At 35.6% G+C, this 25,257-nt stretch overlaps 1 protein-coding gene across 1 annotated transcript in view; it reads right to left on the bottom strand.

Annotated features, from left to right (window-relative positions):
• NBAS (NBAS subunit of NRZ tethering complex) overlaps window positions 1-25,257 on the bottom strand; it is a 146,639-nt gene that overhangs the window by 62,426 nt on the left and 58,956 nt on the right. The window contains exons 33-42 of the mRNA XM_088527201.1: window positions 24,940-25,053; window positions 23,993-24,150; window positions 21,927-22,025; window positions 17,389-17,556; window positions 16,642-16,755; window positions 16,272-16,395; window positions 12,961-13,037; window positions 12,294-12,431; window positions 4,035-4,264; window positions 499-609 (exon numbers count right to left, since the gene is read on the bottom strand). Of these exons, the coding sequence (XP_088383327.1) occupies window positions 499-609; window positions 4,035-4,264; window positions 12,294-12,431; window positions 12,961-13,037; window positions 16,272-16,395; window positions 16,642-16,755; window positions 17,389-17,556; window positions 21,927-22,025; window positions 23,993-24,150; window positions 24,940-25,053 (1,333 nt within the window). The remainder of the gene's footprint in view (window positions 1-498; window positions 610-4,034; window positions 4,265-12,293; window positions 12,432-12,960; window positions 13,038-16,271; window positions 16,396-16,641; window positions 16,756-17,388; window positions 17,557-21,926; window positions 22,026-23,992; window positions 24,151-24,939; window positions 25,054-25,257) is intronic.

Here is a 25,257-nt window from a genome sequence, read left to right as displayed (position 1 = left end):
ATGAATACTAATTCACAGAAGAAAGAAAGAAAAGGTAGAAAACCATATCCTACTAATGGAGAATGGGAAGAAAAAAATAAATAAAATAAATAAAATAAACATCTCTTATTTTGCTCTCCCTCCAGTCAGTGTCATTCATGGGCAGGCAAAATCTGGTACTCTAGAGTTGTTCCAAAAACTTGGAAGAAATAACTAAGCATTCAAAGCCATTGAAACCTGGACACTAAAACAAAGTCTTCGGATACCTATAAAAACACGATGCAAAGCGACATTTGTAGGACTTGTAGGCCCTGCCTGTAAGTGATTTTATGGCTGTTTACAACAGCATCATATTAAAAAGAAGAAAAACAGCCAACTAATTGCAACACATGAAATATGAAAACAGAAATCCAATTCTGTATCCAGTATACTCAGGCCATTTTATCCTGGACTAGGATATACAACCATGTAACAGAACTATTAATTAATTTAATAAGGAGAGAGACACAGACAACTTACCCACTGTCAGTGAATAAATACTCTAGATGGGTCATATAAACTTCCCAGAGTGGAACGTTGTATTTCTGAGCCAGAGAAACAGCAATCTTGTAGACATTTTCTTCAAGAGTTCTTAAGAAAAAAACCATGAATTGAAATGAGAAAAAGTTACAGTAAGCCTCTTAGACATAACATGAAAAAATATTTACACTAGAAACGTCAATTTCTTATGATTTTTTTTCTCTCCATAAAGCCAAGTATTTAGATTTAATGCCCTGGTTTTATTCATAGTTAAATAAAAAATAATAATAATGAATGTCTTCTTGCATTAGTTTATACTTACTCTCATATTGGAAGAAAAAACAAACCAAAACCAAACCGACAACCCACAGAAATCCATATACAACAGGCATTTCCAAAGACAGATACCTGATCCACACATAACTTGGTCTCAGTGAGAGTCAGGACCTGCTTACATTTACATCCTACTTGATCTGTCAATAACTCTTTTTTGTTGTTTTCTTTTTATTTTATGTCGGTGCAGAACGATGCTGACCACATTGCATTAACTTTCTTAAGAAAGTTACATGGGACTAAGAAAAGAGCCATATCCATCATAAAGCTATTGCAAAAACAACCATAGCTGTCATTAGCACCACTATTTTATACATTTATTCTATAAACTCATGCTGAAAAGAGTTTAATCTCCAAACTACAGTAGCTTTATCATATAACATTTAACACATTCTTCACATTCTTTCTACAACATCATGGAAAAGATCACTTTGCAGCACAAGAAGAGCTTGTAGCACTTCATTATCTATACTGCCATCACAGACCGCGTGTGGCAAGAAAAGAAGGAAAAAAAAGATTAGAAAACATATATTTCCAGTTCCTTTTCATCTTTTAAAATTTAGATTTATATCATAGTTTTATCTACACTAAACAATTCTATGTGAAATCTTTAATTTTTATTTATATTCATCACCTTTGATGAATAGTCGGCACCTCAACATACACTATTTCTCTCTCTCTTTTTTTTTTTTTTTTTTTTTTTTAAATATATACAGACACTCAATCCAATATGTCACTGTGATGATCAGGAGGGAAATACAATGGAAGTTACTGTATTTTCTGCTCTTCACCCAGCTCTGGAGCAGGGAAACACCAGGCAGCGAATCCACCTCTCCATGGGCCATGGGGCTGGGCTGTGCACGGGGTCAGAGCCAGCGCTCCGGGGGCCCATGGCACTGCTAAGAGCTGGAGCACATTGGGAGCTGTTTGAGAGCAGCCTCGGAGCTGCTTTCAGAATGGGATCTACTTCACATCCACCAAAATCATTCAGAGAACCTAATATGCACAAGGGCAATTATGATAATACAGATCACTTCATAGCTGCACTTTTTTTTTTTTTCCCTAAATCAGTTCGCTCATGTTAACACAGGCATAAAAATCTAAAGAAGTATTTATGAGAAAACTTAAGACTAGGACAAAACAAGGATTAACTAACTACAACCATTTTTTGATTTTGAGTCAAAATAATTTCTAATCATTGAAGAGGTAGCCTCAACAACAACATTTTATTCGGAATAGTAAAGGATTGTAGGCCTCGAAATAGTTAAAGGAAAAGAAAAAACCCACAACTTTTCTTCAAGTTTTCTTTCAAGTTATTCATTTAAAAAGCTTATATGTCATGGTTGACCAGGATTTCCATTTTCATTTATATCCCTCCCAGATACATTCTACCTTTACATTGCTCAAATAAGTCAAAGTGCTTGAAAACTACCCCTGGTTAAGTCTGCAAAGCACCTAGATCTTTAAATGTTTGATAAATAAGTCATAAGCTCTCATGAGACTACACCAAAATACGCAAGATAAAACTGACATTGTTTTGTTAAGTAGTTCAGCAAATTGCTCGCTAAATCCTAGTAAAAAGCTTCTTCGTAAATAAGATATAATCTCTTCCAGGTATTATTGTTCCTGCCAAAGGCACTTAGTAAAAGATCCAAAACATAGGCAGTTAATGATAAAGCAAAAATATACAAAAAAAAAAAAACATAATTATATTAAACTTGCAAGTTGTTTTCGCTGGAAAATGCAGATTAGGAGTCAACTGAGAAGATTAAAGCAAGAAAGTTGTGAGATGAACAATTAATTGAATCTTTGCAACTGCCTTACGTGGAGCTACTACTCGAATACACATTGTGAAACTTGCTATCTTTATTTATTTATTTATTTTTTCTATCTCTTCTATATCATGTTTCAGTTTCTGTGGGAAATATTCTCTCCTGATTTATTTTGTTTATAAGAAAAACAAACAAACAAAATACTATCTACAGCATTCTAAGAATAGGAAGCAAGTAAGTTGGCTGCATCCAAAATAAGTATTTGCATCAAACATACTGCAAATAGTCACCAACACATGTCCATCAACTAGAACCACACAAGCGATATACTCTGTGCTCAGTAAATAAAAAGATATAACAGAGAATTCCACTGGAAAAATTAGCACACGCTTTTAGGCTATTTTAGTGAACGCGGTAGCAAAGCTTATCAAACAATCAAACCATCATAAGACTATTAAGACTTTAATTACTTTTATAAATGCAAAGCAACAGCACTGAAAATATCAGCTTAAAATACTATTCTTTATTCTGCATTTCATATCATTTCTAAACATTGCCTATTGAAGCTGTAGCCACAACAACTACATGGATAAAAAAAAATTGTAAATATCTACATATTCTCCTGAAATCTTCATGCACGAGACAGACCAAAATTAGTTATAAAATATGATACAAGTCTTGTATGTGTTGCACAGGCTCTTCCTAATCAATCCAGGCTGCTAATCAGATGTGATCATCTTCAAATTACATGGCATTTTCAAGTATGCTCATATCTTACGTTCATAACTTGTGTTCAGTTTTTAGTATCTGCATGTTGGTATTAATAAAGCATTTTAAAAATGAAAAGGAATTGCTAGCATACAGAATTCTTGTTTTCTATTCTTGATAACCTAAAAATGAGGGGAAAAAAGCATTCTAAAGCTTAGAACAGCATGCAAAAGCTTCAGTAATTCTGGGTAATTACGGCAAAAAAGTAATATAGAACAGCTTTCACTAAATTACTAAGAATACAGTTAATTTATCATTTACATTCAGTACTGAAGGGTTTTTTTTCTTTGGGAAGGGGAATGGGGGTGTGCTATAGTTATTACATAAGTTCTGTTGTTTATTTTAATAGACCTCAAGGGGAGAATTAGACAAGACGAGAAAGATCAGATCTCCACCTATGCTCTTATTCCGCTCATTCCTGATGAACAATTAATGAAGAAGCAAGTTTTCCATTAAATATTACCAATCCATTTTTTCGAGCAACATTTTACTACCTGGTGTAGTTGAATAAAAACATCCTTATGCAGAAGAGTATTCCACTGTAAATAACCAAAGCCAGCGGTAACTTCCCAACCCTTTGAAAGGACGACTGAAAATTGACCTCCCTGCTTCAAGTAGCTTCATTTACAAATTAAAACCATTAACCGAATGGATGTTACTTACTCTGCCAGTCCTAGTATAGTTTCTCTCTTGTACTGGCCATCTGCTGTAAACCTCTGCACATCCACTCCTTTGCCAAGGCCTTGGAGGACCTGGGCCTGGGTGAAATCCAGCAGCCGCTCATTGTAGTAATGCAGCTGATTTATCAGGGCTGCTACGTCTTCAGGCCAGTCCGCACAGCCGTACTGAGTAACATGCTTTGTGACCATCTTAATCAGCTCTTTGGGATCAGCCTGGGAAGTTAATTGAAAACAGATTAAAAAAAAAAAAAAAAAAAGAATCTAATTTCTGTAATAAATTTACCACTCTAACTCCTCTGAGACTCAGAATCGCAGTATTTCTTTTTGGCATGTTTCAAGTACAACGGAAGCCAAAATTTTATGTAAGAGGTATTCTCTACAACTTCGAAATCTGTCCTTTCAGAATATTAAAGTATCATTCTATATGCTGCAAAACTCAGGCAAATTTACTTAACTTCATTGTGCTCATGTAACTGCTATGTAACTGTTGTGATCTCTGGAATTTTGTTGAGTGAACTGGACAAATACACTTTTATTAACAGAATGACTACGCTGAATTATAAGATGATATGAATATTAATTACAGGGCAACACAGACCAAAAGTTTGAACCTTGAGGCATGCCTCATGACTTGCTGCTCATTCTGAATTACTGTTATTCGGAGTAAGTGATAACACATGAAACCCTAAGAATCTGTTAGGTATTAGCATTAAAACAGGATTCTTTTACCTAGAGCCACTCTTGGGATGCATGCCCAGCTCTGTGGTTAAACTGCCCTGATGCTTATGGGGACAACTGCTCCTTCTCATAATTTTTGACTTAAGTCAGTCTTGACCACTTTTAGTTTTCCACAGATTTCCATAAAGTTTGAATCTGAATTTAGATTTGACTGTGATTCATTAAAGATTATTTATGACAAGGTAGAACTTGTGACTTATGAAGTTCCTGAGTCACATGGTATAGGAACCAAAGTATGACTGTATCCTTCCCTGATGCACTTTGAAGACGGCTCTCTTGTTTGGCTTTTAGAGATGCTTCAGGAAAACCAATAATACATGGCCTCAATTTTTTGTTCTAAAATGTCATCCCCTATCCACGTACACACCTGTATCACACTGAGAAGAACAAATCAAAAGAAAAAAAAAATTCACCCCATATTATTCTTTCTTTAAAATGTTTTAGCCGTAAAGAGCAGCATTTTGACATTCTAAAATGTTCCACACTGTACAGTGTAAAATCACACTGTAATGCATATATAGTAAAGGGCAATCTTGAAAATAATTTCAAACAGGGATCCCTGAACTCTTCCTTGAGAAATGTCTTCTAAAGATGAGAAGATAACTTTATTTTAAACCTTTTCTTGATTAGCAAATAATATTTTACAGAGAGGCAGAACAAGTAACTCAAGTATTCACAATAACTTCAAATATAATACTGACAGCTATTTTTTCAACTTTTTTTTGACAAACCTTTTCTTCAGTGTGTCAATCATTAATTTCTAATTTGAATTTTTGTCTTTTAAAACATTATTTCCAGCCACAACAGTCCACCGAAATGTCATCCTCTCATTTGACATCCATCAACGACACCAACACTCATTCCCTATTGATTAGATTTCCCCCAACAAAATCATTGCATTGATGCTTAAAAAAAAAAAAAAAAAAAAACTTAAGACTATCTAATCAACTTCATCATATTGTTTTTAATGCTTTTGCCAGATAATGCCTGCAAAGATACAATGACTAGTCTGCAGTTCTGGCAAACCACTCCGTATCAGACTGGCCAGTATTGTTTCATTGTTTTTCTTATTTGAGCCTATTTGAGCCCCTTGTTTCATAATCAGGACATAATAAAATAATATAAAACATATATAACAGTGTGTGTGTATATATATATGTTTTATACTTAAATACACATATACTTATATACAATATAAAAGAAACAGCAAAAGATACAGAAAATCTTGAGACAGGTCAACTTTATGATACAGTAGTATCACAATAAATAATAATAATGATAAAATGTTATGGAGAAATGAAGAGAAAAGAGTAGAAGAACTACACGGCTAAAAGGATCAGTGTGATGGACACGAGGAATGAGGAGCGAAAAAAATATGTTTATGTTTGTTATCAAGGTAATTGTTTCTGCTGTTCTGGATTCTTCTTTTTTTTTTTTTTTCTCTAAGCCCTGAAGCATCTTAAAAAAGGGATGATTCTGAAAAGTACAGTAAAAATGATTTAAAGGATTTAAGAAACGTAACTTGTAATGGATAATACCTTCATAATCTGATTCTATTGAGCTTATTAATGATGGAATTAAACAGTAATTTGATTATACCCTGTTAACATGTATGAGGCTATAAAGTTTAACACCTACACTCTTCAATGCAGCAGATAAAAGTATGATTGTCTGACAGCTGATAAATTAAGTTGTGTACATTCAGGCTAAAGATAGAACATAACTTTATAATAAGTTTTCTTTATTACAGTCATTTTCAAAGGCTTGTGTTGGATTCTTTATCACCAGAAATCTTTAAATAGGCATTGTCCTCTTTTCTTCTCCATGATATTCATGATCTGCACAGTATCTATCACACTCAAATAGCAGCTTAGGAAAATTCTACAATTTATTTCAAGCATAAGCTTATATTCCATAATTCCACAGTAAGACTTTCTAGGTTTTGAATCTGTTCCACATTACAGCTGCTTGCAAAAAGCAACTACAGGAATCATATAGTTTTTTCTTTTACATTCATCAAATGTTTATCATCTGATAAAGCTTTCTCAAATAACAACGATCTTGCCTAACATACTGTTCATTAGGCACTCAACACAAGCTCAATGAGAAAACAGAAAAATATTAAAATGTGATCAGCATCCAGCTGTGTCAAATGTAGAACTTCCATTTCATAATTTTAACTATTCATTATTTTATAATTCAATTTTCTGAAAATACATCTTTGAATGAAACATGAATAATTCTACATCAATCAGATATCCAGTTCAATTAAACATGATGTCTAGTTCTAACAAACATGAAAATAACAAGAAAATCATTATAGCTTTGAATATGCCAGTACTGACAGTATTAAGTATTGCCAATACTTAAAAGTCTTACTGTTTTAAACTGAAGACTATAAAAACTTGCTAATACTAGCTAGCAGTAAAAAAAAACAAAAAAACAACAAAAAAAAAAACAGCACACAGCAGCAAACACTACCTAACACTACCTACAGTAACTCTATAGTGAAGTCATTACAGCTTCTAAACTATTTAACATGTATCTTCATGATGAGAAGTCCAAAAAAAAATCTAGCAGAAGCATAAAAGTGCCTTGAAGATTTTATAAAGCATAAAAAGCAAAAAGGCAGCATCTTACATTGACGTTCTTCAGGAATTATAAAATAATTTACAAGTGCCTATCAGCTACATAAAATCCAGAAATTTTTGTTCTTTCCTACTTGAAAATTGTCCTGGATCATATCCCATTGAAAGTTCAAATCCGGGTCACTAACTGTAGTAGAGTTAAAATCTATACTTAATACACATCCATATTTGATGTATATGGCAATATGCCAATGAGAACAAGTGGTAAGAGCATAGTGTTCAATAGTATAGTTCAATGGTTCTAGTAGGTAACACAATCTTCACGTAACCAGTATACGAAAACAGCTTGTTGAAATATGAAGTGGAGAGTGTATATTTCCAAAAAATGTTCTTCTCTATTGTTACGCTTTGCCTTTTCATTAAGGAAATCTGGGGATCAATAAGTGAAAGGAGATACTAGTAGACTGAAATAGTCCTGGTGCAGAATTCTATTTAATTTGAGGTCTCTTCAAGAACTTTACAATTTCTTTGGGAGAAAAATCTCAGCCGTAAATTTTTTCGTTCAAGACAGAAATCATAATTCAAAAAGAAAACAAAGCATAAGTCTATAGTAGGATAAGTCTATAGTAGAAGAACTCTATGAATTCCCCAGGTCAGCCCTAGTGCTGAAGATATGGAAGGGAGGAAAAACAGTCACGTTGGATGGAAAGTGCCAGACTAATTGGATAGTTTGTGGGTTCATGTGCCATCATGACCATCTGTGTACTGCCCCAGAGTTCTCAAGGAAGAATAAAGTGAAACTAGGTGAGCCAGCAAGATAAGGGGCAACACTGAACATTTCAAACAACCACAGGAATGGCAACTGGGAGGCAGGCGCTCACCTCACGCCACATTCTGCCTTCAGGACCATTAGATGTGCACAGAACCAGAAAAAGGAGCATGTACTGAACAAAAGATGCACATAGCTCATGGTTAATGGATAATAGCATCTGATCCTGTGCAAGCAGTGTTAGGCGTAAACTGAAGCATGAAAAGAAAATGAAGCTCAGACTGCCCTAAAACAAGAAACAGGGTTAGATGCAAAGTAGTTTTCAGCAAATAAGAAAAAAGTAATTTTAATGTAATATGAAGGCAAGGACAACCCAAAGCCCAGAAAATAAACTTGAATTTAATGCAGAGCACAAAACAGAAGATCCAAACAGTGAAGGGGAGAAGTCACACTGCCAAAGGGAATCTGCTAGTTTTCAGCATCACTAACTGAACAGAAAGGGCAAAGAAGAATTAAGTGCTAGAATCAGAGTAGTAATTGAACCCAAATTAGTAATAACAGCAAAGATCATACTTCAAATCGGCCATAAGCCAACACCACAGAGCACTCCCCACTTATCATTTACAACAGACCTTGTCCCTAAACTCCATGGCTAGCACTAAGAGCTCAATGCCAGGACTATCTGATGTAGTTTCTCAATTTTGTGTATGAATGCATGTTAATAGACTCCAGTAAAACGTCATGTATACAAATCCAAATTGAAATTTAAAATATATATTGAGCTATGCTCACAGGTTAAGAATGAGGAAGGACATTATTAATAAGCACAAACCAACATTTAGTCATTTCCCAGTATTAGATTACTGATGAGATAAGTCTGTACAACAAAATGAGGTTATCTGCTATCTGGTCTACAATGTCATGTAATAAAAATGTTTTAGACCTCATCCAATATTGGCGATACATATGGCAGCTCATAAGACCTACCCCCGTCCTTACACAATACCTATGCCAGTCCAAAATCTCAGCCCTTATTTCAATACCCTAAGTCCTCCTAAGTATCCCCTAAGTCTATAGGATAAGGACCATAGATACGCTTCTCTGACTTAATGCAACTGCACTTAGAAGGTGAAGGCAAGTATAAAAACCCTCAGTGTCCTTCTGCCGAGGAAGATGTGAATTATCAGAAACAAGAGCTTGAAAATAACAGGAGAAAAAAAAAAAGAATGTGATACAGCAGTGTGTATAAAATTCACCACACTTGTGATATAAACAGAGAAAAAGCAAAAGCAAAACGGGAAGAAAAAGCTACTTGGTAAAACAGTGCTCTTATTCTGTGATTTATGTGAGGTGAGGACAGACCGATTCAAAAGCCCTAGTTTTCTCTCTTATACAGTTGGAACTGTAGTAGCAAAAAAATATAAAATAAATTAAAAAATAAAAAAGTTTATAAGCACAAGTTCACTGTAAAGGTGCCCCATTTCAGACAAGTTGATTGCTAATTCTGTGGAACAGAATTTCCAGCTTCCTTAGCAACTCTTGGCATTACCCAAAGCATCCTAAAACAGAATCATTGCGAGTCCTATTTCAATATACTGGAGTTGCAGCCCAGAGAAGGACAACAATCAAACACTGTTTTGTTGTTTTCTTGAAAGAAGAAAATAGGTAATGGAATAATAATAATAAAAAAAAAACAGCTTAAGAATTTCTGCTAATAGCTTCTTCCCTCATGCATTATTAATGGCAAGATTCTCCATCCCTTCCTGTGATTTAGCAGTATTTGTTGGAAGCACTGCTTGAGGCACCAAGAATAAACCTGGTCTCCCAGCTAAGGTCAGTAAAATACTCTTTTCCAAAACTACAGAAGCACTTCAGCACTAGATTATTAGCATGAAGACAGGAACATAACGTACTAATTAACCTCAGGGTAATTAAACTTCCGCACTCCTTTTTAAAGGAAACAACCCCCCAGATATCTGAGTTCTAGTCACTTATCAGATCAGCAGGATAGGACAAGTGAAGAGATAAGCTGCTAACAGAAATAAAATAACCAAGTAAATCCTTGCTCAGCCGTGCAGCAGGTACTTTGCATTCCCATACTCTGAGAGTCCTAGATCACATCCAGGATTCCAGGGTGCAATGTGCACCCATTTTGCCAAAAACCTTTCCAGAAAGTTGCCACAATAACAAAATGTAACTTTTTTCTTTTTTTTTTTTTCTGTAAGGAGCAACTAGCCTGAGTAGAAAGATTTCCAGAAACACACTTCTCTTCACAACACAGAAAATCTTGCAGCACAAAGAAAACAAAGCAGATTGGGCTGTGTGGTGATTGAGCATATAACTTCAATTTGTTATCGCAACAAGCCAGGTCTTTGCCTATTCAGTCATTTGTTAAATATCTGACTAATCCTTGGATTCCTCCATTTCTCCGTATGGATGCTCCTCCCTTAGTTTCTTTAAGTGTACTGAGAGTCTCCTCACACCACTGTTCCACAGCATAAATCCACCATTTAAGTCTGCTATCTTTATTCTCCTCTGTTTCTTCTTTCCTCTTCAACCACAGTCCCTCACTGAATACCCCTGGCATTGGTAACAACAAAATGGCTTCTCCTGTATCCCTGAGTATTGAGGCCTCCTTTTATTTTTTTTTTGGTTTTGTTTCTGTTTGTCCTATTGCTCAGGTTCTTCTCAGTTGTTTCCGAAAGATAACGTTTAAAAGCAGTACTCCTAATCACAGCACATATTCTTTTCAGAAAACAGATTAGAATCCACTGCTTATTTTATATCATATGTGGTATTTTATCAAGATAGAACAAAAGATTGAGACAAAAATCATATTGGTAAGAGATGAACTATGTGCTGCTGTTGATAAGTCTTTGATTGCTAAATGGCAATCTGAGTAGAAATAGCTGAAGCTATAACATATCTGTCTATATTCCTATGACATTTAAAAGACTACAAAGTTTCTTTCAGAAAATAAGGCTGTCCTTCATCTTCACTCATAAGATTGAAGCCAAAATAATAAAAAACATCTTTTCTCATCAAAGGTGTCTCACGGGAGGTAAACTTAGGCTGAAAAGAATGATATTTTATGAATACAAATAAGTTCCTTGCAACCAGCATGTTTTACAAGCTCCACAAATTCAGTCATGGTCTAAGTTTTGATTTATCTTTTGAACAGGAGGCAACAGAATGCAAATGTCTACAAAAAGATCCCCAATTTCAAAAATGGGCTAGTATCAAAATTCTGCAACTCAGAAGTTACTTGGAAAATGGAAAAAAAATGTCCTCCTCTCTTTCATGACTAGTGGAAATTGCCTCTTTTCAGACAACCTGTGACCACAATGCTCTTTTAGCTATAACACAGAATGCTAGGCGGAAAACTGTACAGGACAGAGAGGTTCCCTACAGAAGCAAAGAGCTGGTGTAAATTCAGAAAGGCTCTCTTGGAGTCTTTCCGAGACTCCAAAGAAGGGAAGAATGTTCAGCAACTGAGTCTGCACTCATTTTCTTAGTAGGAATGACAACTAGGGCCTTATTAACCTTTTGGATGTCACCCGTTAAGATGCAATGCAGCATTTACTGATGGCATAACCGTCTTGACCACAGGTGACAAATAAGAAGTAAAGTTGTATAACTTTGAAGAAACAAAAAGACACTTGTCAAAGGATACCAACAAGTTAATCAACACAAATGAATTTTAAAAACAGTGTGTCATCTAAAATATAAAACGCACTTTTCCTTTCAACAAAGGAAGTAACGGAAACTTTCCAAACAGCACAGCTCTTGCTTAAATGGACATTTGACTAATCTGAGAAAGTGCTGTAGTGTCTGAATATCACAAGATGACAGCAAAGGTTATGCTCGTTATTTGTTTGATATTTATAAGCGTCTTTGAAGATGGATAATGCCGCTTACTAGGATGCTTGATATTGCACATCAAGAGCACACGATATCCTCTTCCAGAAATTGTTAAGTACCTGTCTGTTTGCAGCATTGTGGAGGAATAATTATGCATAGCCTAACAGGCTGTTCACAGTATAAGTCAGATCAGCTCCTTAACAGGCTTAACTCACACACTGGCTTTTTAGAAAAGCTTTAATGCCGCACATTAATGAATATGGTTTTAAAATGAAAGAGTACTAACCCTGTAGAGGGGATGGCATTTGTCCTTGAAACATGGTGCCAAACGAGCATAGATGTGCAGGCTGTAGTAATAACTTGCCAGCTGGAGAGATAAAGCAGAATGCAATTGCTTTTCAAAGCACTTGTTGGCATCTACCACCTAGGAGAAAGACAGCATTTATTTAGATGAAAAAATTAGCAAGCATATAACATTAAGTGCACAAACTTTCTAAATGCTACTTGCTGTGATTTAGAAATAGCTCTGATTCTACATGTTTTCCTTTTCTACTTTACAGAAATAAATCAGGAAGTAAAACCCACCAGCAGGCAAAGATAATTATGGTACTTTCTTCCCCTTGCTCCAGCCACCTTCTCCAAATGATTTTCAAACAAGAGCTCTGTTTTCTCTACCACAAAGCTGTTGCATTACATCAGAATTGTCAGTCAGATAGTGAATTCCTACTGTAAACTAAGAAAACCTGTGTTCTTAGCAGTGCTATGCTCATAACCCAATTCAACAACGTTTGTTAGGAAGTTCTGTTAAATGCTCAGCCCAAATATATAAATATTAAACTGAATTCAAGGATATAAATTTAAAACCCTAAAGAAATTATATTTTCTTGCAGTAAGCCCAAGAATTGTCTTTCCTAGAAAAATACAGTAATAAAAACACCATCAAAAGAACATACCTGTGGCAGTGCAAGCAGATAGGCAAGAGACAAGGCTGTATCATTTGGTAAAGCATCACTTGCCAGCTGTAGTAGAACTGCAAGACATAAGAAGGGGAAATAAAACTTTATTTACTGACCCATCTAGCCTTGACAGTTAGCAACTGAAATATTTTCAGTTTAACCATATTTTATTGGACACTAGCTTGAAGCACTCTATACAAACTTAATTAAACACTAATCAGTGCAATCCCAAAGCAGATAATATGTAATTAAACTGCAGCACAGCTTTACCTTGACTTCTAGGCAAAGGGTTTTATGCATTAACCAAACAAGAATGAGATACTGCAGTAACAGATGCTAAACAAAGCCATCATCTGCACCGATTTATCACCCAAATTGGTTGTTTGTAAAAATCAAGACAACACTGTAAGATATCACTGAGAGGAATGGGACAAAGTGTCTTCTCTCTGCCAAAGTTCAGCTCTAATTTGCTTGCCCCTGAATACAACATGCCATAAGAAGTGTCACATGAATAAACAAGGTCAGTGGAACAAAACAAAACATGCACAGGATTTTTCAGCATGATTAGGGACATAAACCAGCTAATTTGCCTCACACACATTGCAAAGCTGCAACCAAAAGTCCTTTAACTCTATCCCGGACACCTATATCCAGACCATGTTGTCAAACCAATGGAAGTACCAATGGCCTGTAGTTAAGATGACCTAATTCAATGTCAATGGAAAGGTGTCACAGACTAGATGGGTTCCTTTAGTAACAACATAGAGGTAAAAAGAATATAAGGCAAACAGGAATTTAAAAAGAAAAATAAAAGCACCTATCTGGCAAAAAATGTGAATTTAATGCTTAAAGCCAGATCAGCTAGCTCAGGTCATTTACATTTCAATTGAAACTGGACAAAAGCTGAGCAAACAAAACAAGCAAAAAAACCCACTCCAAACAACAACCTCCCAACAAGATTCCTACCAGCTATTGCAGTCAGAAACATCCACACAGGAGAAATGAATACATCAATAAAGAATAATGACTTTGACTATAAAAAGATTTACTTCTGGTAAAACTGTCCTCAAAATTATCTGTTTCACCTCCATAACCATGTGATGTTTCTGTTGGGCACCATGCATTCCAAGACGGAATGAACAACTGCTGAGCTGCCAACAGAGGAATGAACACACAGACAACGTGAGCACCCACGGTCTCTCAGTAGGTAACATGCTGCTTTACACAGCCTTTTCTTCTGAATTAAAGTAAAATTTCACGGTGGTTTCTATTAAAGATCCAACAATTACAGAATACTGATCGTCAAGATACTCTGAAGACTGGGTGTTGGGGAATGTTGTTAGTTCTAGGAAACCCTCCGTAATTTGTAGAAAACGCGGACCAGAATTAACACAGGGAATTGCAAGCATGCTAGTAAAATATGTAAATAAACAAATACTTTCAGTTATTTGGTGTATTTTTATCTTATTATTTCTAATCAGCAAAAGTCCTTTTCCAGGAGCTCTTTGCTTATTTTAAAGAAATCTCATATACCAATATTCCCCTCGCACACAAATTACTCCTGAGGGCAGGCTGGCAAGAGACCAGCATAATTTAGACACACACAAACCCACAGAGAATTCTTTGTTCTGAAGGATGCATTGTAAGAGGCTTGAATGATCACCTATAATTTTCAGATTATCATTAAATTGCCATCAGACTGAAGTGGATTTAAATGCTGGTCCTCAGCCAGATACAAGAAGAAAACTTTTATGTGGAAAGTCATCACAGAGATTGTCTAGATAGCAACACAGTTACTGCAAATACAGACCTGTCCATCAGAATCTTTGCTTCAAATAGCTTTTATCCTTTTTTTTTTTTTTTTTTTCCTCCCCGCTGGTGACAGCTTGTTTCTGCTACATTGAAAATGCCCTGGATGCTGTCCAAGGAAAGATAACAGGGCTCTGAAAATATCTAATATTAAAATCTTTATGAAGAGGTTTGCAAAATTTGTATTTTCTGCTTTGAAAACCTACTAAGTTACTTTTATACATTCTAACAACCATCCATCAGCATTGTAAGAGAATCGGGAAAAGGAAGCAAGGAATCTGTAAAAATTTCCTTTTCTCCCTTTCTCTGGAAAATTAACAATTAGTGTTATAAAATCATTAAGTGGGGGTTCTCTATCATCTCTAACGTGACAATTGCCCAAGTAGCAAACATTTATCTTCATTCTTCAGACAATAATCATTACAGGCAACATAACACCAAAACAAAGCCAAACAACAACACGGTTTGGTTCACATTCTTTTACCAAGATCGACACAACAGCATCCCAATTTTTTTCCAAGCATTCACTCAACAGGAGAGTAATAACTGCTTCCACTGTCATCCCTTAGGAGGAACAAAAAATAGTCTGTACTACATTAAAAATATATTTGTTTGTATGCACGTATGTGTGTATGTCCTGTAGACACAGAGCACACACAGAACACCGAGGCTATTAGTGATCTGTAGAAATACTGCACATCCAAAACTAGTGAACTGCGTGCTCCTAAATAAAATATGTGGATTTCCATTGAAAAGTTGAAATAAAAGTGCATGGCTTTTGAAAAAAGTCTCACTTTAAGCTTTTTCCAACATTAAAAGAGATTTAATGTTCTCATTTTTCACAGCAGAATTCCCACTGGAGTAAAACATACAGATATCTTCCTTCAAAAGGCACTAACTGCACGTAAATATTTAAACAGTTCATTTATTAAATCAGCAGGAGACAGATAAAAGTAAAGACAAACAATTGTAGAGGGTTTTCTTTAAAAAAGTTTCATTTTTAACAAATAATTAAGTATAATCTGTAAAAGCTAAAGTGTCTTATGGATTTTAAAAATTGTTGTATAAAGTGTCTCAAGATCTGAACAAATTAATGCACAGATGTAAGATTAACAGTGAGTTAAAAATTTCTATTTAATTACCTCTAAATATGGCAACATTCAATAAAAACAAAACAAAAAACTCCTTAAAGTTGTTTTTCCCTACACAATGTCCATATCTTCATCATCCTCCAAATGACAGTACTTGTTCATATGAAGTCAACTTGAAGACTTTAAATTTTTATAGGTTTTATGGAGTGATTCCTTTTAAAGAATATTCCTTTTCATGACAACTCTATAGCTATTTCTACCAAGACTCCCTAACAACATAAAAACTTGAACCATGACGCAATTGGTACAAAGCATTCAGAATATTATGCCAAATTCTGTGTATTTAATTTCATACAAATCCTCTCCAATATATAGTTAATATGTAAGTGCATATAAGCCTATCCATACCTTCCGTAGTGGGCAGTAGGTCTTTTCCTTCGCTCTTCGTTTCTGCGAGTTTCTCTGTTCTCAGTAGAACTTCTGCAAAGCTTTCCAAAGAATTGTTCTGGTAAGTGCCATAGCTTACCTCAGACTAGAAGGAAAATAAGACAACGAAATGACACATGCCCATTATACCATGCCATTCTATTTGGTTCTTTTGCATCACATAAAATTATCAACCTCAATCCCTACACTGAATTTCCTCTCTAAGATTTTTTTTTATTATTGCACGAGACTTGAAATCCTTATTTAGTCCATCAAATTCGGGACTGTTACTTAATTGTAAGATCTCACTCAACCCGAAAACTAAATTCAGGCCTCTACAAAAGACACTTACTTCTGCAACATATGGCTCGGTAATGAGAGATTCATAAAATGGATGACAGCCTTGCTTTTCCACAGTGGCATTTTCTCCAGACCCCTTTTTCAATACATCTCCGAATTCTTGACCCTAAGGTGGTTGTGGGGGGAAAAAAATAGTGTAGATAAACCTAATTGTAGGGGAAAAAAGCTTTGCAATTATATATATATAAAAAATTATATTCCATAATTGCTGTACGGAAGGGAAGCAACTGTAAATGAAAACACTTGAATTCAGAAGGGAATCTTCCAACATAAAACAACACTGAATCAGTCGAATATTTCTAAGAAAATATTCCTAAGAAAAAGGACTATCCTCAAAAGTAGTATGAGAGAAGTTGACATTATAAACATTATAGAAAAATACATGGAAAAAGAAAGCAGGAAAAGGGAACTGAAAAGGAACAGATTTGGAAATAAAAGAACACTATTTAAAGAGAAGACTTCACTGAATTTTATTCCCAAAGCTCTGAAGTTCTGCCAAATTTCAAATATGCCTTCTATCACCAGGCTAAAAAAGCAAGAGAAAACCGATTAAGAACAACAAGAAAAGCAGCAGCTTATAGATCCACTCTTTGGCCAAGTTTTGCTCTCAGACAACCCCTTGATTTCTCTGGCTGCGTTCATCCATTTGAGGCCGTTAGACACCACAGAAGGAGCCCTGCTTCCACAGCAGCGTGTTAGCGAGACACAGGGACCTGCAGTCACCTCCGGCCCCCCTTACATGCAGCGGCCGCAGGTAGGTGAGGGACCTCCTCCACCAGTGCCCGTCGCTCACGGCGTGCAGCATGGCCCTCGTGGTCATCGTGGTGTCCGACAACACCTTCATGGTCTTGGATGTCGTCCAGTGCAAGAGATCAGTAGAGGGCCTAGAGGAAACGGCGGGTTCGTCCTGTGAGCACATCCAACACACAACAGCCAGCGTTAGACTCGTGCTTTGATTAGGTCAACGACCTAGAGCCAAGCACACCAGAACTCAGGCACAACGTGTTAATAGCTTATTTTAATGATCAGTGATTTAAGCAGCAGCTGTTGTGTAAAAACAGACAAAGGGAACTTAAAAGCAGTAAGGGAGTTTTCAACCTGAAGTGAGTAGTATGATCAGTAGAACATTTTGCCCCTTATTAAATTATAATCTCATGATACCAGCTGTTCATATTTCCAAAATTTATAATGATACAGTTTGACATAGTTGTTTAACTGTTCTAATAAAACACTTATTTCTCTACAAATGAGACACAAATTAAACACCTGCAACAATTAGGTTTTTTGGTCCTTATTGGTAGGTAGTCAAACACAAGGGTCAAAACACACAGAAATCATACTGGGACTATATGTTATGCATTAACAGCGCTGTGAAAGGCGCAAAAGATAAGACTAAAATGTGAGTTTTTCAGACAAATCCGCATGACCTCATGAAGGAAAGCTAAAGGTTTTGTAATTTCACAGCGTTAGGGGAAAGAGACTGCTTAAAAGGACATGAAGTCAAGTCTTAAGTTTTCTTTCTCTCTTTTTAGTACTCTGACACGAAAATAAATTTATCTAAATTTATACAGGTATCCGCATATATTCTACATTTGTATTTTGTTTCTTGGAGCTTTATTTTCCTTTTTATATATTATACATATGTACATAAAAGCTAATGGATCTCAATAATGGAAAACTCCAGTCCTGCAAAAATAAAACTGATTCTTAATGAGCAGCTAATAGAAATGATGCAGCACAAGATTGAAACACTAAAGATTAGGTATCATTAGGTGTATATGCTCTTATTATGGCTTATATTGTCAGTGGAACCTAGAAAGTAACCCAGCCTTAAAGTAGACACAAGATATTTGATGCAGCTGCTTTAACACAGACACTGCTGACTGAGATACACAGGGGCTTTCAAGACATATGCACAACACTATGATATATGACAGAAGCCATACAATCTCTTGGCCAGCAGCCAAAAGCCAGGTGCCTACCTCCGGATATCTCAAAGTGCTCCAAATATCCACAATCAGGCAGATATCTGAATCAAGCACCTAATGGCTCATGAGCTGAATTATTCTCTCTGCACCATGGATCATGACCCCACTGATAACAACAGGAATTTAAGCACCTCTTGCCCACAGACCTCTACTTTGAGGGGTTCTGTTTTTCAGAACAAGAGTTCAGTGACACTGAAAATGAACTTGCAAGAACACGATCCCTTCAGGAACAATAGCTCTCTCTTTCTGTGAGAGGAATTCTAATTGAGTTGCTATAGGTTTAAACAACAGTCTATTTAATAAACCACAAAACAGAATTTCAGTTAATTAACAACAAACAAAAGACAAAAGGCAAAAAACAAAAGATTAGTTGAAACGTCAACAAAAGCATTATTTTTGTCCTGAAGTTCCAGATGGAAGATTTTCTAGTGCATGTTACATAAATACAACATTCCCTACTCATTTCTAAGTAGCAGTGATAAAGATGCTTGATCTATCTATCAGTCTAACTTATATGTATTTTAAAAAGATCTGGTCTTTCCTCAGATCTAGTACTTGGGGGAAACAACAGCAAAAGTTAACATTAATGTTTTGTTAGTAGGAACTTTATTTTCTTTTAGCAACACCTGCAAGAAAACCATTCATCTAATTTTTTTTTTTTTTTTGGAGAAATGTCTTCAAAGCACGTATTTTCTCCTATTAAACAGTTTTGATCCTCCCCATTCCTCACAAGAAGAGTGGCACTATTCTTGAAACTGCAAATTCCTCTTGTGCTAATGTGCCACTGCACAATAACAACATTTACACATTTAGATATGTAAAAGACAACGATTTTACTTGCAACAGAAGAAATGCATCTTTTAAGTATTAAGCAGATTAAACAGAGTCAGAGCTCATTTACAAAGCCAGATTTACTGTGGTTATTGTTTCTAGTGTTTATACATAACACAGCATCTTGTGGCTAAGTAATCCAATAATGTTAGCAATAATATTCCAAAATGCTTTTCATGAATCAAGACCTTAATTTGTTCACGAAGACATTTTGTTGGAATAGCACAAGAATAGTTGCTGAGGCAATTACAGATACCATCAGGAGAACAAAGGGTGGGAAAGGAGGACGTTTAATGAGAAAAATAGTCTGTTATGGTAGAAGCACTGTAACTTCCAGGGGATAATTCTTCTAAGGAATTCCTTGATTGAATAACAGGGACAAGCTGGATACTTGGATAATGAAGTACATCCTTGTGCAAATGCATTAGTTCCTACAGCGTAATTTTTTTTATTAAAACCAGCTGGAACTGCCTACAGAATAGGAAACACCAAGAGCTCACGAATGTTCTACTGAAGTCAGCAGGAACAAGGTTAGCAGGCACGCGTGCAACCTGAGGAACACAAGCAGGCAGCTGCTATTGCGACTTCGGAAAGTTTCATGGGAAAAAAAAATGAGGAGGAATTGAAAAGAGTAATGAAATGACTTCAGAGATTCATAGGAAGTTTTTCCTCAACAATGAGAGAGGAATGTCTGAAAAGCACAACCAGTCGTTGATAGTGAGAACTGGGACACTCAATATCACATAAAGCTAGGAACAGTTAGGTCACACAAACTTTGAAATACTGATATATTTGCAAATAGGTGGTTTTAGTGCAACACAGAAGGGCAAGTATAAAAAGGTATGTATACTAGAAAAGACTTAGGCATGTCAAAATAATACTATGTTCAGAGCACTAGTTGGAAAGGGTGATAAAATGAGAAAGAAAAGTATTTATTAAGGCTTTGAGAAAAGGATGGTACAACTTAATTGAGATATAAATGAAAAAAAAAATCAGAAAGAAAGGAAAAGAACTCCTCAGTATATTTTTTCCTGGAAAAAAGAATCTGTAAAAGAAAAAGTGAAGCATCAGACATTAAGTACAGCTATTGGAATTGCAGTCACAAGATTCAATCAAGTCAGAATTGTAGCTATTCAATATATTGCTTTTATAAAATAGCTCGGATTATATAGTGGCTAAGTATATTTCAAAACATTTCCTCCTGTTTCTTTGCAATCCATTGCTAGAAATAAGAGAAGTTGTAAATCCCAGTCTAAAGTAACTGTAAGAAGACAAAAAAATAGAATAACAAATATATAGAACTCTCTTCAAAGGCTTGCATCGTGAAATACAATCAGGCAAGCAAGTCATATTAGCCAAATTAAAACAAAATAATAATAAACAACCCTCAATTAAACATATAAACTTGCCAAGTCATCTGCCTGCCTACTTTTAATACCAGAGAATAAGCTAAAACTCAGGAGGAGCAAAAAGAAAGGGCGGGGGAGGCAGAGAGAAGGAAAGGGGCAAGCGAAGTAGATAATTTTCTGAATGCAAATTCCACTTCATAATTAAGATTGCTTCAGATATCCAAATTGAATTGGAAATGAAGTTATCAGTGAGTTTACTCAATTCTAATGAGTACTAATGCTTGGCTCATGTTTCTGAATTAATTTATGTGCATGCATACTTTTCTCTCACAACATACACATCACCAACAGGACTACAGCATGTGAAAGATGATATGTGACAAATTGGTTATATATATAAGAATACTGCAACTGTACATATCAGTCATCACATTACCAAAAAGCTCCAAAATTTAATTTACCTTCATTTGATAATCTATCAGGGACATTTATTTATCAATTTCCAAACATTCCCCAAAGTACACACGCCCATAAACAAATCTCTATTTCATATAAATGATTCCAGTAAGTTATATGTTTAGCTCACACTTGATATTATTTTCAGACCTGAATGTTATTTTCCGTGTATTTTATTTTCCTCTCTATTTTGCTTATATATGAAAAATTATATATGTTTCCATTCTTTTTTATTCCCCCAAAGCAGGCTTTAAAAAAATTATAATCAGGAAAAGAATTAAGAATAATGGGGGCTCTCCCCTCTTTTTTCAACCTTGTTACAGGGTCAGATGAAACATCAAAACATTAACATATCTTTTATATTACGTTTCATTGCACTGTCCTCCTCGCCTGTCTCTCAGTTTGTATTTTTTACTAAGGTGCTAAGATTGCTGAGGGAAAAAAAAATCCAATATCACAACAGACTATATGCTAATATAAATAGAAGTCTACAAGTAAAAACTTGCACTTTAAAACCACCTACCAAATCATGTTCTTAGATTGTTTTCACTTTGATTGGTAAATAGACAAATATTGCTTAGCCTCAAATTCCAGCCTTCATCACAATTCAAAAGAAAACCATTACTATTTCAAAGACTATCTTTAAAGCTCACCTCAATATCCTTACTGATCAAGGATGAGGGTCCTGAAATATTTATATTCTCACCCCCTTCGGAAGGAAGGTACTGATAATTCACAGTCTGATAAAGAATCTGTAAAGACAGAGTAAATAAAATCCCTGTTAGTGAAATAATGAAATATAAGAATTGTAACTCTAATGTAACCAGAAAGCCAATAACTTGGAATGCTAAAACTTTCACAAAAAATAATGGGTGGGAGGCACTGTGAGGGATGGAGGGAGAAGAAATACACACATATATACTTTTTATATCCTCTTGCTATTCTACATACTTGCATACATATCAGACAGACACTCTTGCTATTTTAGTCACCTTTTTTGACCTTTTTTTGCATTTTTCATACAACGCAAGACTTGTTTTCACTTTGTTTGAATGAAGAGTACTCTGTCACATAACCCAAGCGATAGAATATCAGTGAAAAACCTAAATTATAACTGTGTTACTGAGGGGACAGACACCTTCATATAAGCAACCATAACAGAACAAGATATATAGTTGAATGAGCAGAATTTCTATATCCGAGAAATAATACAGAGAGAATTTCATCAGAAGTTCATGCTGACCAGAGGCTATTAAAAATTTATTTGTATCTATCTACCCCTCTCAGAGAAAAAAGAGTTTAAACTAAACATGCAGGGCCACTGATGAACAGAGCTGAAAAACTAATGCATAGCTTACAGTGAAAGCAACTAGTGAATTTAAATAAGGTATGAAAGTCAGAACTGCATGATACGAGGAAAAAGGAACTAGGCAGGGGCGTTTAATGGAAATCTTAACTTCCTGGGGCAGCTGGACAGCACCAAATTAATCACAGTGCACATTTGCTGAAAACGATATTGCACTAAAAGAGGGGCCTGAATGAAAATTTCATTCTCAAGCTTTGTGGAGAGAATCTTTTCCTTTGAAGAAGTAGGACACAAGACAATAAACTGCCTAGGCAGCTGCACTGCATATGAGCTAAGCAAAAGGCAAGTCCTTGAAAGGAATGAGTCACCAATATAGACACGGAATTGACAGAAAGGCTAACAAATTTGGGTTTATACAATGCCAAAAGTTTGCTTGACCTCAAACTAATTCCAAGTACAAGGCCGTAAAGGCAAAAACAAGATTTCTTCCTTTTTTTACTTCTATACTAAACAAGTCTCAATTCTGCAAAGCTTCCACTTATACTGAAGCTCATATTGTACCTCTACCTCTCCAATTTGAGTGTCTTTCATAAGTGGCTTGCAGGAGCCAGACGTGATTTCAAGTGCTTTGTAGCATTTTATTCTGATACCGTTTTATTACTGAAGCCATTCAGCTGCACAGACTGCTTTCATATTAATTAATATGAATTCCTGAAAGTAACAGCACATGGGTCAAACCAGAGTTAAGTTGAAAGAAAATGTAACCTTTTGACAACATACATTTCTGCAGCACCGCTTCAAGTAAAACCTTTCAAAAGGTTTTCTGTCACCATGCCAAGACTTATCTTCAAATGGCACAGGCACTCTTTCTCACACATATATGTCACCAACTGGGTGCCTACAAACCTGATCTGGTTAAGAAATTAGTCATTGCAATTTTAGTAAGAGGATGTATATCCACGTCTTCACTATTTTCATTAGAATCATTACATGGACAAAGTCAGTAAGGAAGAAAATTCATCATATAGAATAATAGAATACAGGTAGAGATCATAAAAGAATAAACATTTAAAGCACACTTAATGGAAGTTGTATTACAAGGTATAAAAACCTGACAGAATTTGAAAAGTGTATTAGAAAGAAGTGCTTAAATGCATTTACCAAAAAAAAAATGTTCATCAGATATACAATGGTGATACTAGAGGTATTATGTGCTTAAGAACTAAAATGCAAGTTCATTCCACAGCAAAGTAGCTATAAGAGATCTTATTTGTTACATTGAACTGTGAAAATTGAGAAAGAGAAGAAAGTAGAAGAAAAAATTAAGAGCACAAATTTAAAAACGAACGATGAGGTCCCCCCTATTGCATTGGGAAACACTGAACTTGCAAGCAAAGATTTTGAAACACCTACCTGTGTTTGCAAGGAGCTGCTCACTCCCAGCAAGGCCTCTATGGCACTTGGTGGACAGTGTGTCAGAGCAAAGGCCATGAGCTCCTGACGCAACCTCAAGTCTTGGTAGCGCTCTGACTGACCGAGCTGGCTGCACACTTCCCAGCTTCCGGAATAGCCTGCAAGGGAGCACAAAACGTGCTGCTGAGGTGGGTAAGCTTTGCAAATGACAGGAGAGCGTGGCATAGTTCTCACTGGATACAGCGGGGCATGGGCTACTCCTGCCATTCCTTGAGAAAGGCACAATCCATAAAACAAACATAACTCAACTTCCCACCAACTTAGCACCCAGATCCATTATAATTACGTAGATATCAGCCCAGCGGACATCTGTAGGTACACTAGGTACACGAGATAGGTATCTTATTGCAATATGAAAATCAGAACATGCTTCTTCAGAGTTTACTGTTAAACACATCACACTAATCATTGTAATAAATAAATAAATCATTTTACATTTTCAGAAAAGTTGAACTCATCTCAGATTTTCCTGTCTCAAGATTGAAAAGAAACCTGGAGGAAAAACTTTAATCTTCTTTTGCATTCTGACATGCCATTTACTTCAACTCATATCCCTACGTATACAGGTTTTATATGTACATATAATCACAAATATTTTAAATGTCTTTGATGGATAGCTGAAGATGTAAAAAATGATCACATTCCTATTAGCTGCCATCACAAAGAGTACAAATAGAATATTTCTCCAGATGCTAAAGGGCTTGAATATTTTTTAATTTGCAACTTACACAGGAGCCATCATATTTCACACCACCTGTGTTCCACAGCTCACATGCTGAGTCTTTACTGTTACTTTAGGTTGGACAATTTCTTATTTTACAGCCAGCAAAATCTCAGTGGACTCAGGCTATGATCATCATCACATCAGCCCCATTTATTCACTTCACCTGTGGCCATGAGCTCTTGGCAATGCATACTAGCTGCCTTGTAGTCCTGGAAACCGAGAGCTTGTTCTACTAAAAGGATTAAAATTTGACCTTTTCTTTCCATTTGGTCATCTCCTGTAAGAAAAAGTGAACATTTTTATTAGGTACTTGGAAGTAATATTCAATTTCACTACTATGTTTCATAAAACTCTATGCCACTGCATAAAAAGACCCACCTTGTGGAAATATAATTACCTACTTTTTCCTGAAGGAAACAATAAAAACGGTTACCTAAATTAAAAGCATTGGCTTCACAGCTAGCTAAAGAATCTACACAGC

Source organism: Tinamus guttatus, unplaced genomic scaffold (assembly GCF_059628265.1).
Source record: "Tinamus guttatus ecotype Peru unplaced genomic scaffold, ASM5962826v1 Tinamus_guttatus_pri_ptg000263l, whole genome shotgun sequence".
NCBI lineage: Eukaryota > Metazoa > Chordata > Aves > Tinamiformes > Tinamidae > Tinamus > Tinamus guttatus.
Note: the sequence above shows the minus strand (reverse complement) of the source record. Positions and strands in the feature narration are given on the sequence as shown.